Source organism: Varroa jacobsoni, unplaced genomic scaffold (assembly GCF_002532875.2).
Source record: "Varroa jacobsoni isolate VJ856 unplaced genomic scaffold, vjacob_1.0 scaffold_367, whole genome shotgun sequence".
Classification (NCBI taxonomy): domain Eukaryota; kingdom Metazoa; phylum Arthropoda; class Arachnida; order Mesostigmata; family Varroidae; genus Varroa; species Varroa jacobsoni.
In genome coordinates this window covers 187,789-201,890 of record NW_019213269.1, presented here as the reverse complement: position 1 = coordinate 201,890, position 14,102 = coordinate 187,789, and the positions used below count along the sequence as shown (strand labels likewise).

Genomic DNA, 14,102 nt, shown 5'->3' with positions numbered 1-14,102 from the left:
TGACCGAACACGGTTCTATACGGCGGCTACATATAAATTTACTACTCTTTTTGCCAATCGAAATAGTTATTAATGATAAAGTTATTGCTATGACCAATATAGAGATATAATATGACATCGTTTATTAGAATGACGACTTCTTGGCATGCCACATTAGAAGGAAACGCCGTCCGTGGTTCATTTGACACTATTCGGAGTAGTGTCTACGCAGCGCCTGCGAACCTACCTTATCTGCGAAAATATTTTTCGTCTGTTAGTGGCCTTACATGGGCTGGGTCGCCGCCACTTTTTCTAATGATGCCCAGGCAAATTAGGAGATAACAGGCAACGCGCAACAACAACATTCCTCTGTAGTACTTTTTTAGTGAATTTTACGTGGTCAATGCCAGTGACAATTCATTGGCTATTTCGCTTATTCGCATTTATGTATATATCCGGATAACTCGAGTTTTTGTTGTCTATTACTTGCCTTATATAATAAGGTGGTGTCTGTATAAAAAACCTCAAAAAAAGCGTCAAAACTAGAAGTTACGAAGCACTCCAGGCAGACGATCGGAACTAAAAATTCCCTCCATTGACATTTACTTGTAATTAAATTGCGTCCCTTTGCAAACAAGTGCTTTTCTCTAACAAAGTACACAACTCAATGAATCGTTGCTTAGTCATTGGCTCATACTGGCTTGTAATCTGGTGCACCGTCTAGAAACCTATAAAGGCAGCGTATTAAAAATAGGCCAGTTTTAAGGATACGCCGATACGAATAGTTCGTAGGAGCTTTACGAGCAAAGTTTCTTTAAATCGATCATTGTATTATTTCAGTTATTTCTAGTAGCTCAATCGTTATTCAAATATTATTTTGTAGCTTCGTTAGCTCGCGTGCGTAATTGTTATATGTTGTTTACCTTGTGCTTTTCTTCAATAACTTCTCTATTTCAACTTTGCCTCGCTCCATGACTAGCTTTTCCAAAGCTTTCCAAGGCTCGTTGCTATAGCTTGGTGATGTCATTGTCATATCCACTGGTTCATTTATTACAATTAACTCAGAAGTGTTGAAAACTCTTGTTAACCGAACCGATCTACAGATTTGAGCCACATTGAAAAATCACTACTTTCTTTGTTCAGAGTGGTCGTCTGCTACATCATCAGGTAAACCCGCGTGGGGCACACCTTTCCGCTAGTACGAGTCAGTTCCAAAACGTCTATTATTTTGACAGGTTTAACTACTTCCCTAGGGTACCTTCCTGACAGGTACAAGACAAAACAGATTGAAGGATAGTCAGCTTTCATTTGTTGTGGTACCACTGTAAACTAATAAATACAGTTTCTCCCAGTGAAGCAGAGCGCGGATGACGGGATGTATTTGTAAACGCGAATTAAAATGCAATCGATGTAGGCCTCACTGTACGAAATAGATTGCCTTTCGACTGAAGCGTATTCGCTGTTGTTGGATAGGAATAACGTGCAGGCTTAGTAGTGGCCTAAACTTGTTCAGGAATCACGGATCACACAGTTAGCCTGTGAATGCATGCAGAAAACTCCGCTGCAGAAGTGCTGAGAATTTACAGACGAGCCTTCTTCTGTGCTCTTTCTTAACGATAAAAGTCGTACTCGGCTTTAGCTGTAAGTTGCTCTATGATGTTTTTATCAAAATTTGAGTGCCTTAACATGGTAACTTTCCATACGATTTTTACCGAAGGAACTGGTTGTTCGATATGGACTATTTAGGCCTGTCTACGGTGTTCAACAAGTATTTGTCATTACGTAGTACTTAATTATGATATATATCTTTATATGATCAGTTCACGCTATGCTCTCCTGAGAGCTGATGATGGCCAAAAAATGCTTGCAGTGTTAAATGGGGAGCGTGTAGCCTGAGCTTGATTTAATGAAGGCCACCTTACCTGAGCCTTTACCCCTCATAATTATTGTTCTAATCATCACGTTAAGGAGCAGCGTGGACTGTGAACCAAATGCTGTCGTCTGGTTTGGTACTTCATCTGAGAGCAGTTTCTCAGACGTGTTAGTATGCGCACATAGAAGGCTGAACGGCTGTGCAATGCACTAAAAAACCAGGATTTTTTCCAAAGTTACTTGTCACAGCTGTGTCGACAGAGCTCAAGACTTTCCAGTTGATACGTGTACATAGCATGCTTCGAACAGAAACTACTCAGAGTTTCGTACTTGCTGCGTTCCCATTTACCAAATGGCTTAAAACTAGTCGACTTTTGTCGTAGTTGCTTGGATTCTTATACATGTTATCTCAAATATTCTGTACTGGTTCTTTACTGCCATTAGATCGAAAGCTGTGTATGATATAAATATGAGCTCATGTGACTTAGTGTATGCGTCTTTTCTTTGTTACCGAAAAAAACCTTTTCCGTAATGTCAAACTCATTGTAATTTTATTTTACTGGGAAACAGAGTTCTTGTTATTTCGGTGGAAAGACGCCACACTTTTTGTACTAGAAGGCCGCTCCAACAACGCACATTTCAGTTATCATTAATAATACAAAGATGAAGATCGATTTCCCTTGCCCTTAGAAGCAGCATAGCTATTTAATATGCTTCGTGTCTTCAGTTGACGCTATTTGCCGGTGTGTCATCATATTGCATGGCGCCTCAATGCTTGTTCCTAGGTGCTCTCGGCGTATGCTGCAATGCTGTCACTAAAAAACGCCTGATCGGCATAAAATGTCTCAATTTTAAATGGTTGGATCATGACTGTCAGTTTAATTACTTTTGAAGTTTGATTCCAATATATTTACCTGTAGCATGTATCTCAATGGTAAAAATCGTTGCAGCTGGCTCATTTGCATCCACAGGGTTTTTCTCAAGCATGGTATGGTTGGGTAGAGTTGTAGAGGCAGCATATCATAAGTATATTACAGGATATTTTATTTGAGACAATTCAATGCAATGGAATTTGGATTGCCACATATTACGCTGAAAACCAAAGTTCTCGTCTAATCTCAGTCTATGATGTCATTTCGCCATCCTAGCTCTGATATTGTCCACCCTGCGATTCTTCTAAGTCAAGAGCGGGACCCTCATACTTGTTACTTGTAAGGATACGATGATGTAAATCGGTGAAGGCCAAAAAAGGTCGGCCTACTTGAAACGGGAGGCACGTCTAAAGCATGAGGATGGATGCTATGATTCTTATGCTGACCTAAAAGTATATGCATACTTCTCTAAAAATAAGTTTATTTTCTTTACAAAGTCAAATTGGGTTACGCATCGAACAGTGCTGGTTACGAAGGATTATTATTGTTCTTTGCAGCTTATGGTTGCAATAATATTTCTTTAACCAGGCCACTCGTACGCTATCATAATACGCTGTTATATATGATAGGCGCATGAGTGGGATGTGTCGCAACTAAAAAATTCGAAGCTAGCGTATGTCCGATTTTTCGTGTGCCCCACAACAACAAACTACGAGACACGAAATATTCTTTGTGTACTTTGTGCCGCCCGATATGTCTGAGTTTCATGTAGACTCTGGTAACTTCTAAAACATGATAAGCTATAGCAGACTACCAGAAAGGTAAATCTTGCCGCGTACTCTACTGAAGGCAGATGAATCCTATGAGCGAAAAGGCGAAACATCTACTCAACATAATCGCCATAATCGTCAATCAGAAGTCGCAAGCCAACCGGGAATTAGCCCGGCGCTTCTAGCCAATGCAAAGACTCTAAAATAATAAGATAAAAGCGTCTCATACACCAAAAGTTCCTGTTTACATGATGAGTACGAAAAAATCATACTTCAATAACAAAGTGCCGCAAAACTGATGAGTATAGAAATTTAAATTCTAAATCGAAATCATATTCATCTAGTCTATAAAACAAAGAAGATTGTTTAAACATTTCAACAGGTTGAATTAATGTTTATTACGTTATATATATATATATATGAATTGTACCTATAAATGTGTTCCCGTGTCGATGGCTCAGTCATTATTTCGCGACGAGTCTGCAGCAGAACGTTAGTATCGACCGGGAGTAGCCCTGCTAAATAATTGGACGGGATGGCACGCCTAGTTACGGAACAACGGTAGCCACAAAAACAGGGTGCGACACGTGAGGCTGCACTTACGTGGCCCGGCCTTACCACTTGTGAGCTAGAGGTTGTAGTGGAGGCAGACAAGAAGGATGTTCTCAAACAGAAATTGCGGAGGAGGTCAGCCCACCGAAGAAATTCCTTAACCAGGTGTAAACGGCGGAATGGCCGTTTGAAGGGTTCGTTAAAATCAACCTGGTTCTCGTAGACGAGTTTTAGCTCGACTGCGGCTATGCGGTCTTCCTGCTTAATGTAAACAAGACAACCAGGTCGATTGCTTTTGCGGACCTCATCGCGGTGGTTAATTCGGACTCGTATAGCACTCGGACCCAGACCGCCCACTTCATATGCCACAAGACCGTGACATGGAAAGACCGACAGCGAGACGGCTGTGTGTGCTCAGCCATGCCCCACGGGTCGTGGTATCGCCGCATTCTGTTATCGATATTGAGAAAGAAGCCATGTCGAGTTTAATTGCCCGCATGCACGGCCGTCGGGTGCCACGTCATGCCAACGTGGTCACTCCGCAGTTCGATTCACTGGGGCCATTACCGCATCGGAGTTTGAAATCGGTGTAAATTGAAAGGTGAAGAAGTAGTCCGGGCTGCGTCAGAGACCGATACGGAGGTGAATACTGTTTTGGCCTGGTTCCTAAAACACAGCGCTGCATGGCCCCCAGTTTGGGGTGCCAGGCGGGCTGTCGTGTTTTATGGGATGAAAGTATGCGATTCTGCTGTCAACCGATCTCAAGCGTTAGCTGACAGTGACAACTGTGTCCTTATTTATCTATGATATGATATTGCCGGTGTATGTCGATTTTACTTTTTGTTTCGTTCCGATAGTGGTTCACTATGTCACTTCGATTCCTTCGATTCGTACCCGTGTATAGCTGAGGTTCTGTTATGTCGGTCCGTCGGCGTGTAGGTTCATCCGGCTATCAGTTGTTTTCCATGTATCGCGATGCGCTGTTTTAGCCCTGTTATGATATCAATACTTCGGGTGAATACGCGTTGGGTGAAATAGAAGAAATTAACAGCGGGCGGTAAAATGCTATTTTCAAGAAGTATCTTATTGCGCACGCACGAGTCGTGGTGCGTTTGATGCGTGAGAAGCGTATCATCGCTGTTTTGACGGGGCTCGCGCGACATTTGTACGCGCGTCTTGCCATGGAGATAATACATATGTCGGAAGGCTTGATTAATGATGCTTAAAGGAGCTCACAGATGCTTAAGGAGAGTTCTACCACCGTGCTTATTATTACCAGAATACGGGACCAAGTATGTCACTTCTTTTGAACTCCAACACTACTTTAAGGTAGAAATAATGCGACATTTGCTAATGGGGAAGCGCTTGGATGAGTGGAAAGATAATTCTTAGGATTTCCATACTTCCAGAGGGGGATGCTGTTTGCGTTTTCTGTCATTTTCAATAATGTGTAATGCGAGAGCAAGTTATAAACAACTTATTATGGTGCTTGCTAATTAGTTTTAACTGATGTGCGCATATTGCCTTGGAGTGACTATAAATAAGGTTGAATATTTCTTTGTTAAATATCAATCCAAGATGAATTCTCAGGCTCAGTAGTAGCAAACACAAGCCCTATATGGCGCTGCTGTTTCAAATCGTATTGAATTGAACTTCAAAGCGGGGGTGAAGTTATCTCGTATTGAGAGAGTAATCGTAATTTCTAGAATGTCGTTGAGGTTTCGAAGCGGTTGCGGTTGTCCTTTTACGGCACGCTAATCAGTGTCAGTAACAGTAACAGATAAAGAAAAATAGCAACGAGACCGGAGTAGAAGGTAAATAACTAAATAGAATAATGAGAGATATATATATATATACCCTCACGCTTGATGAAGATACACTTTTGGAAAACTATTTTTCAAGTTAACGCAAACTATCTGAAATCACTTGTTTTATGTTGTTGCTATTTAGATAATTCGTGAGCATTTCAGCGATGATCGAAGGTAATTCGAACCCGAACACTATTATATAAACTGAAGTTCTTCTTGTACCTTATTTTTGAAAGGCCACAGTGTTGTTTGGCCGTGTTATGGGTCTATTTATGTATTTTTGACAGGTACGCCTAGCAGTAAACACCGCCAGTGTTTGTATTTGCAGACAACCTAAGTATTTACCACCACGTTCGCTTACCTTGGATCCAGTACTTCAACCTCAAAAAACATGCTGTAATTTATACATTTGGCGAATTGAGGCTCGTTGACTATATAAACAGGCCTTGATAGGTGACATGCCGTTTCTCTTCGACCTGCTACGATTTCAATGCATCAATGCTATCAGTTCATCATAGAAAAAAGCTCGGCCAATGTGTGCATTGATAACAAGCGGCTATCGGTTCGATATAGGCGGTATTGCACTAAAAGGCGACTACGTAGACGTGCTGTAAGCGCCTAAGGGGCGCTTGGATGGCTTGGTGCATACGTGCCTACAAAGTGGCCAGCCTTGGGAGTGATGTATCGCTATGTAAAATCATTTATAAAATGGTTACTCATTGTATAAAACTTTATCGATTGCATAACAAAGGTTGCCTAAACCGATAAGACTTATTTTGCACGAAGGTGGACAACAAAATGGTAAAATACGATAGTGTGTTTGAACAAAGTTATACATGAGATGATAAGTTAGCCTATGGCCTATGGTCTTTACATTTACGTTGTCAGGCTCATTCTAGTAGAAGATGTCGCCAAGTATCATAACCAATGAGTTGCTTTGAGTCAATAAGTGGACTGAAAGTAATTGAATCACGGTTATATATTGCTGGTCATGGTCTATAAATATATATATATATATATAGTTTTGAATCAAAATAGGCTGTACCGCAAACAGGTGAGATCTTTAGTTCAGCAAATACATTTATTGGGAAATGTACCGACGGTAATTTAATTTGTATCCAATCAGCTAAATGACCCACACTTTACTTTTTTTTGGGGTATGATTTTCTGTCATTGTTGTCTCATTCAAGCTTTGATATTTCATATTTATGTTCAAACTAGATACATGCTATATAATATCTGACCTAATTTTATATATCTAGAAATCTATCATTTCAAGACAGAAGATATTTCTTGCAACATCATTCGACCATTGCTAGCGTATCATGATATCATTAGACAGCCTGATCATCAATTTTATACGAGTAAGGAATTCTCTAATAATTCTCAACAAATATAAAAAGGCTGATCGTAAAGATGAGGGCTGTGTAAGGAAGAAGGACACAGATCTGGTCTGTACAAACGATCCTAATCGACGTCACGTATTTCCTTGAAGTCAAAAAATAAGCACTGTTAGTTGTTTGAAAAAGATGCGAGCTCCAGTATACAGCTTGCATGTCTCTACTTCTCAGAGCTGAGCCGACGCTCGTCGTTGCCGTAGGTAGAAATATTTTCAGAGATCTTGTTCTTTTTTCGCTCGCCGTCTATCTTCTATCGCTTCTTTCTAACCGAATAATCCATTTGATTTGATTCACGGGAAACGTTGCATAAGTTCCCAAGTCTAACTGAGGTTTAGATAAACAAATAGCGGCTCTCTATAGGAGCGCTGTTTAAGCCGGAGTAGTTTAAGGAAGGAATGCTATAAAAAATTTATTTCGAACGGCGGTAAATAACAAAGTAAAGTATATACTCGTTGTTTTTTGCCTTCGTGTTAGCACTTGTTACACGAGCACAACAACAGAAATCGTACGCTTCCGTAATCGATAATATATTTGAACAAAACCATACAACATTCTGGACAATAGGAGTAGTGATAGTGGACCCAGGGCAAAGAGAGAGTCTGCATTGGTTACGGTTCCCCTGTCAGGTAAACATGTCAGTATGAATATATAGTACATGATAGAGCTTTCTGAACCAATCGTCGCATATTATACATATATCCGTCGTTCTGGTATAGCCCTTTTTGTCCTTGTGGGAATGGTACGTAATTGCACAAAGTGAAACTGTGAATCACATGGAGCACTGAGGTATAACTTACAAGCGTATTCAATTCATGTACAGCATTCATATCCCTGTTCTGTCAGATCACGCTGTTGAACGTGGCAGGTGCGTAGCCTAAGTTGGAAGTTCTGGATCAGGCGGAGGGCGCATACGGCCCAATAAACCCAGATTTCAGCTTATCTTCCTACCTGTATCTGTTTCGTATCCGTCGTTACACTAATTTGACTCCATGTTAGTTTCGGTCAAGTACGTTTCGTCAAAACTACTAGCGGGCGCAAGTTCCCTATCGATTGCGGGCATTCTTTCGTTTGTCAAAAAGAAGGCACGGGTTGGCAACGAGGCTGAAAAACGACAGGCCGAAGATTACTTCATTCTAAAGCATTTGTAACTCCTTGAAGCATGAAGAGTGTTGTTAAATATCACGAGAGGGAGCACGCACGCGCTCGCTTCGAAAACTGCGCGTTACCTTTGTTAGGCGTCTTTACGTCTTGCGTTCCGAGTCCTTTTTAACTATTGCGTGTGAATGTTTAATTATTAGACCTGAACACAAGGCTGGCCGTATCCCTATTAGGAGCTTGTTGTTGTATAAGGTAGTCAGAATCCCATACAATTTTTAGATACGTACACATCATTTTCAGTCACAGTCATAACAATAGTGACTTCTTTGCCGAAGTTTCTTACCATTTTTATGCAGATTATTATTATTTGATTGGTTAGTACGAAATACGAACCCGGTAACAATTCGATATAGGTAGTTTTTTTTTGCCACTTTGGTACTGTGTTTAAAATAAGCGTTTTTCAATGGTTCTAACAAAATCAATACCCATGATTATTGTCAGTTATCTATGCTTAGCTTATTATTAGTCGCCTGTAATTTCCACATGCCCTGTCTCAATTCTTCCGGAAATACAACCGAATGGTAAACGAGTATTGTTGAAGGAACACCGGTTCCTCCATCGTCACTGTCTGATCGTGGAATTTACCATCGCGCTTTGCAGTCGTAAACCTACTTTGCGTATTCAACGTCATTTATTTATTTACTTATGCCTGAATTTTCATTGAAGAAGATTGGCCAGCCGAAATCTATCTATAGAAGTTGAGTGAGGCCTTTACAGGTCACTGGTGCTGAAAGGTCCGCTAAGTAAGGACCTCGACCCTATTTGGCGGTGCATGGACTGAAGGCCTATCATAGAGATGTTCGACGACGACAGATGGGTTTGTTGCTTAGACTCGTTGTAAGCACTACATCCTGAAGTTCGAGACTCGATCCTCTGCAAGTAACTTCCAAAATCGGCTTTATTGTCTATAATCATTGAGGCCTCTGCGTTCAATGAATACATATACGGCCGTTTGGTTAATGCTTCAGTAGTGAAGTTTTTGGCTGACTCTTCTCTGATGTCAGGCTGCGAAGTCATATGCGATTGCTGCCGTACTCTCGTAGTTGTTTTATTTACGGATATAAGGTGAAAAAGAAGGGTCAAATGAAAGTAATCTACAAATTGCTTAATACCGGCTGAGGCTTTTCTTCGTTCAGCACACTAGATACCGTACCGGACGTACGATATGAATCATCATACGGTTCTATATGTTCGAACACATACAGCGTATATAAAGGAAAGCCACCTGTTTGCGGCAATCCTTTATTCCAGAAGCTGTGGCATGCCACAGCAACCCTACAACTGTTTTTTATTCTGCTGGTTTCATATGTTCCGCTCTAGCTAAATAAAGGTGCCCTTCGTCAAAAACCAGTCGAATGATCTGTGATCGGCAATAATACTAAACATTTTCTGGAACGACTGAAAGATCTGAAGCGGAGTAAATTGTCGATCATTAATCTTAAACTTGATGCACGAAAACGGTGCTTGACAAGAGCGACCAGGTCGTAAAAAAGAAAATATAAAGTTATAACGATGAATGCTTGAGAGATGTCTATTATTAAATTAAAAGTTCTGAATAAATAGATTTCGGCGTGCAATATTTCTTTAATTTTTAATAAATTTAATGCACTAGCATTTTTGTAGTACAGAGGACAGCTATATCTATATAGCCTGAGAAAACATTTTCAACCTGATATGTATTTATTTTCAAAAATGCATCTTTTGTTTTGGATGTGGTCAGAGACGAACCTTAACGTAGTCAGTGTAGAAATCGTATACTGCACAAAAGATGAATGACTTTGTTCATCAACATGGATTCTCTATGCGAGCGACTTATAATTTAAGTAGAACGTACCGCAGCAAAAGCTGATTAAAATAATCTCCCAGATCGCTTTTGGTTATACTCAACTCAACAAGAGTATTGCTTTTGTCTTGCGATCTGTTATATATATATATGGTTCATAATATGTGGTTGTCTTTGGTTTGTATTTTAGACGATGAGGCAGCCGGCGGGGCTTTAATGGCTGTCACAACAGGGAAGTGTCCCTCGGTGGGCCTTCCTGTATTACTTTCAACTTTGCGACAGCTCAGCCAGGAAGAAGCAATCAAGTTACGCGGGTTTTACTGAAGATCCGAGCCGCCGCTAAGCGTCAAGCATTGTCTCATAGCACTGGACAGAAGCCGACAGTTAAAACCGCCGGAAGACCAAATCCTCCTCATAACATCAAGCTAACAGCAGCAGTAGTCACTACGCGAAGACCGGCAGTTCAGTAGCCCTTACCATCAATAATATCCATCGAACGTATAAAGTAAACAACAAAAGTTGTTGATCGTGTTTTAGGGGAGTTTTCATTCTTTCTCACAAACAAGCAATAACACAGTTTGCAATAAGCTGTACCCACCCGTGCTATCCATCTAGAGCTCTGACGGACACCCATCTCACACATTTTTGCCTGCGTGTTCTTTGTCGTACTTGTTTGTCAGTGAAGTCGTCGTTCGTCATGTCTATAAAAGCAAATCTGATTGAGTGAAGCAAAAGTATGAAAAAAGGAAACGTCGTGCGAGAAAAGCCAGCGACGTCCGCGTAACCCAGCGTTTGTGAAAAGCATGAAAGGGAAGCTGAAGTGTTCGCCTGAAGTATTATCTCCTCCGAAAGTAGGCGACGCCATCTAAAAAAGACAGCTTGCTATCAGGATGTCGGACCATCTATCCGCGACGTCCTTGCTTCACATTGGGGATGTGGTGTCCTTGTTTGCGGAAGGAACCTTCAACGGATTCCTTTCTACGCTTGGGTAAGTGTGAATGCATACTTTGATTTAATTAGTTTAATGAAATTGTCCTATTCAGGTCGGTAAAATTAACTGTGGTGATAGTTCCACTCACTGCAAAATTTGCACAGTAGACTATTTTCAACAGGTCGTTTTGATATTATACTAAGCTTAAACTTGTTAGGAATCAACATCAAGTACTATACCTATATTGACTCTTTTGCTTATACAGATTGCCTTCAGTAGCTTGAATGCTTGTATCCATTTGCCTAGATATATCGTAAGATCCGATAAGGGTACGAAATAATGACAGCACATGGGTTTCGGCGAACAAATGCTTATCATTTATGGCGCTTACTAGTGTGCATATAGTTACAAAATAAAGCGGGTCACTTAATAGGACAACGGAATAAAACTGGGCAACACTTGCCATCTCAAATTGTTATCTCGTCTTACTTCTATTGCTGGTATTATTTGGCCGCTGGAAATGCACAGTGTAGTATACATTTATGACAAAAAATATGGGCTGTGTTTGTAGTTTATTTATTTACGAAACCGACATCTCGCTAAAATGGCAATATTGAAATAGTCCCACTGCTTGTAATTATGCCTCATTGTGCCTTCGAATCAAAATCTAACTTAGCTTAGACACACAATATGAGTTTTTGAGCAGTCTGCTGTTTCCCTGACGAAGTAGCGGCAGATTTACCGAGACGTGACTTTTGTCCTAAGTGACGCCTAGTAGATCGAAAGTCAGCTACTTTCTAACCTTCCGAGCACTCAGAAATAGTATTTTGAGGGCATTCTTGATATGAACTTGAGATGAAGGTCATATATATGTTCGCTTAACTCAATTGCACACAATGTGAACCCAATGATTTGGAGTATATTAAGCCATTAAAGTTTATTTAGCTTGTAAATCAAACGGTTAACAAAAATTTGTTCTTTTTCAGCGTACGTTTCTTAGCGTTATTACAATATAGATTGTGTACGACCTTAATAAAGTTTACACAAGGTACTATATTCTGTTTGTTTTTCTGTTATTAGCAGCAGAGTTCACGCTTACATACAGCTATCCTGTATATCAATGTGTTGTTAACTCAACAACCGATATACCAAACTTTTTTACGCTCGGCAGAAAATATATTTAATTAATACAAAATATTAGCCGTAGTGCCAAAAAATGAATGCCGTAGAATAAAGCTGAGATTAGGCAAGGCCTGTTTTTTCAATTCGATTTTCGAGTCTACTGTAGCTTGACGTTGCGCACCCATCAGTCTCTTTTCGATCTTGTTCGCAAGTTATCCAATGGAAAAGTGGGTGAAGCTGCGAGGCCACACGCCTCCACGAGTGAGCTCTTCTACTTTTCAGTGCTACCTACCAACTACGGCTTACCAACGTGCGCCTGAGATCGAGGGCGTGGCAACAAGACTGTGTATATACCGACGCTTCGTATCTTCATATCTGCGGCCGACCCTTCTCACGGACCTTGTTTTATTAGCAGAATTTCATAATCAGAGCTGACGTATTTTTTCAGTGATTACTGTGATTATTATTATTTAAGTTCGCTTGCCAAACCTGTTACGCTGCTCGGCGTATATTATACGCATCAGGATGAAGCGAAAACCGTAGAAGCTAGATGAGGGGGAATGAACTGGTCGCAACAAATGTGTGTTTTATGCTATTAGTAACAGTAATATTCGTGCTTTTCGATGCACCTCGCTGGAACCTTCTCTTTACCTCGAGAAACAAAAAAGACCTATAACTGAAGCCTTGTCGTAGCCTCGGTGTTATACAGGACAGCAACGACTCGTTAATGGGGGCGGCCTGTCGCAGGAACTTCTTAAGGTCTTTGCCACTAGAGCTTTGGTTCTACCGTTAGCGATCTTGAGAAACCTAACACTTTTTATCACTGACATTGATGGCATGTGCGTGAACTTTAATATTGTTTTTCGTACAATTCCGTGTCTTGTTTTTTGAAAAGGGTGCACAGCTTACTAAGTAATTTGTAGTCTAATAAACGGTCATGTATCTACCTAGATAACTTCCTGCAGGTAAATTCAGTTGTAAATTTTCAAGCAGAACGTCTCAATACATAATTTAAATGTAATGTAATAAAGATCATCGTCGAATGTTACATTAACAACGTACAGTGTGACAGAATACGCTTATATATAAAGGCCTAGGCCAAATAGTTTCACAACGATTAAGGTTTATCAAACTTGCCCATACCGACCGCGACATAAGCGAAAAAAGAAGTGCTCCTACAGCGTAACTTACTTTTCGATCGCACTGTCAAAGGTTTAGTCATTCGGGTCATGTCCCATCAAGAAAGTCACTCTGTATGTGAATTTTGTCCTCGTCGAAGCACCCTGGTACCTAGCTGAAAAAAGAAAGCAATTTCAGGTGTTGACTTCAGTACACTAAGTATTAAATACTATTATAACTGATAGTTCTAAGGATGAGGTAGAGCGCGTTGCGACTGTTTTACGGTCGGCTTTGTCTCCGAAGGAGCAGCAAGCATGTTTGTTGATATCTATTGGAAATAAGTATAGTCAGCAGACGAATCTAATTCAATCCGACCAACACGCTCAAGTAGGTCGACGTTAATCTATTTGTTTGCTTTTAATGGTAAACTCGAGATGTTTATCTGATTAACGTTAACTCATTAACGTTAGACGATTGTTTGATCACAACATGTATCGTAATATATATATATAGATATATATATATATATATATATATATAGCCCTAATAAATTACGTACTGAGATCTGATACGAAGTACGCTATTTTACTGCTTTTAGTTGCGAAATACGCTCTCTTAAATAGTTCTTAAAAAGTTTGCATCGGAAAATATACGATCCTTTCATGAAACAAAATATTGTGGACTGTGCGGGAGTTCCATTTGTTTCGTCTCATGCTGATCAATTCAGTAGCATATG

At 40.3% G+C, this 14,102-nt stretch overlaps 1 protein-coding gene across 1 annotated transcript in view; it reads left to right on the top strand.

Moving 5' to 3' along the window:
* The window catches only part of Itpr (Inositol 1,4,5,-trisphosphate receptor), a 51,607-nt gene that overhangs the window by 4,338 nt on the left and 33,167 nt on the right, over positions 1-14,102 (top strand). Inside the window, exon 2 of the mRNA XM_086968017.1 lies at positions 10,385-11,182. Within this exon, the coding sequence (XP_086824143.1) occupies positions 11,085-11,182 (98 nt within the window). The 5' untranslated portion in view covers positions 10,385-11,084. The remainder of the gene's footprint in view (positions 1-10,384; positions 11,183-14,102) is intronic.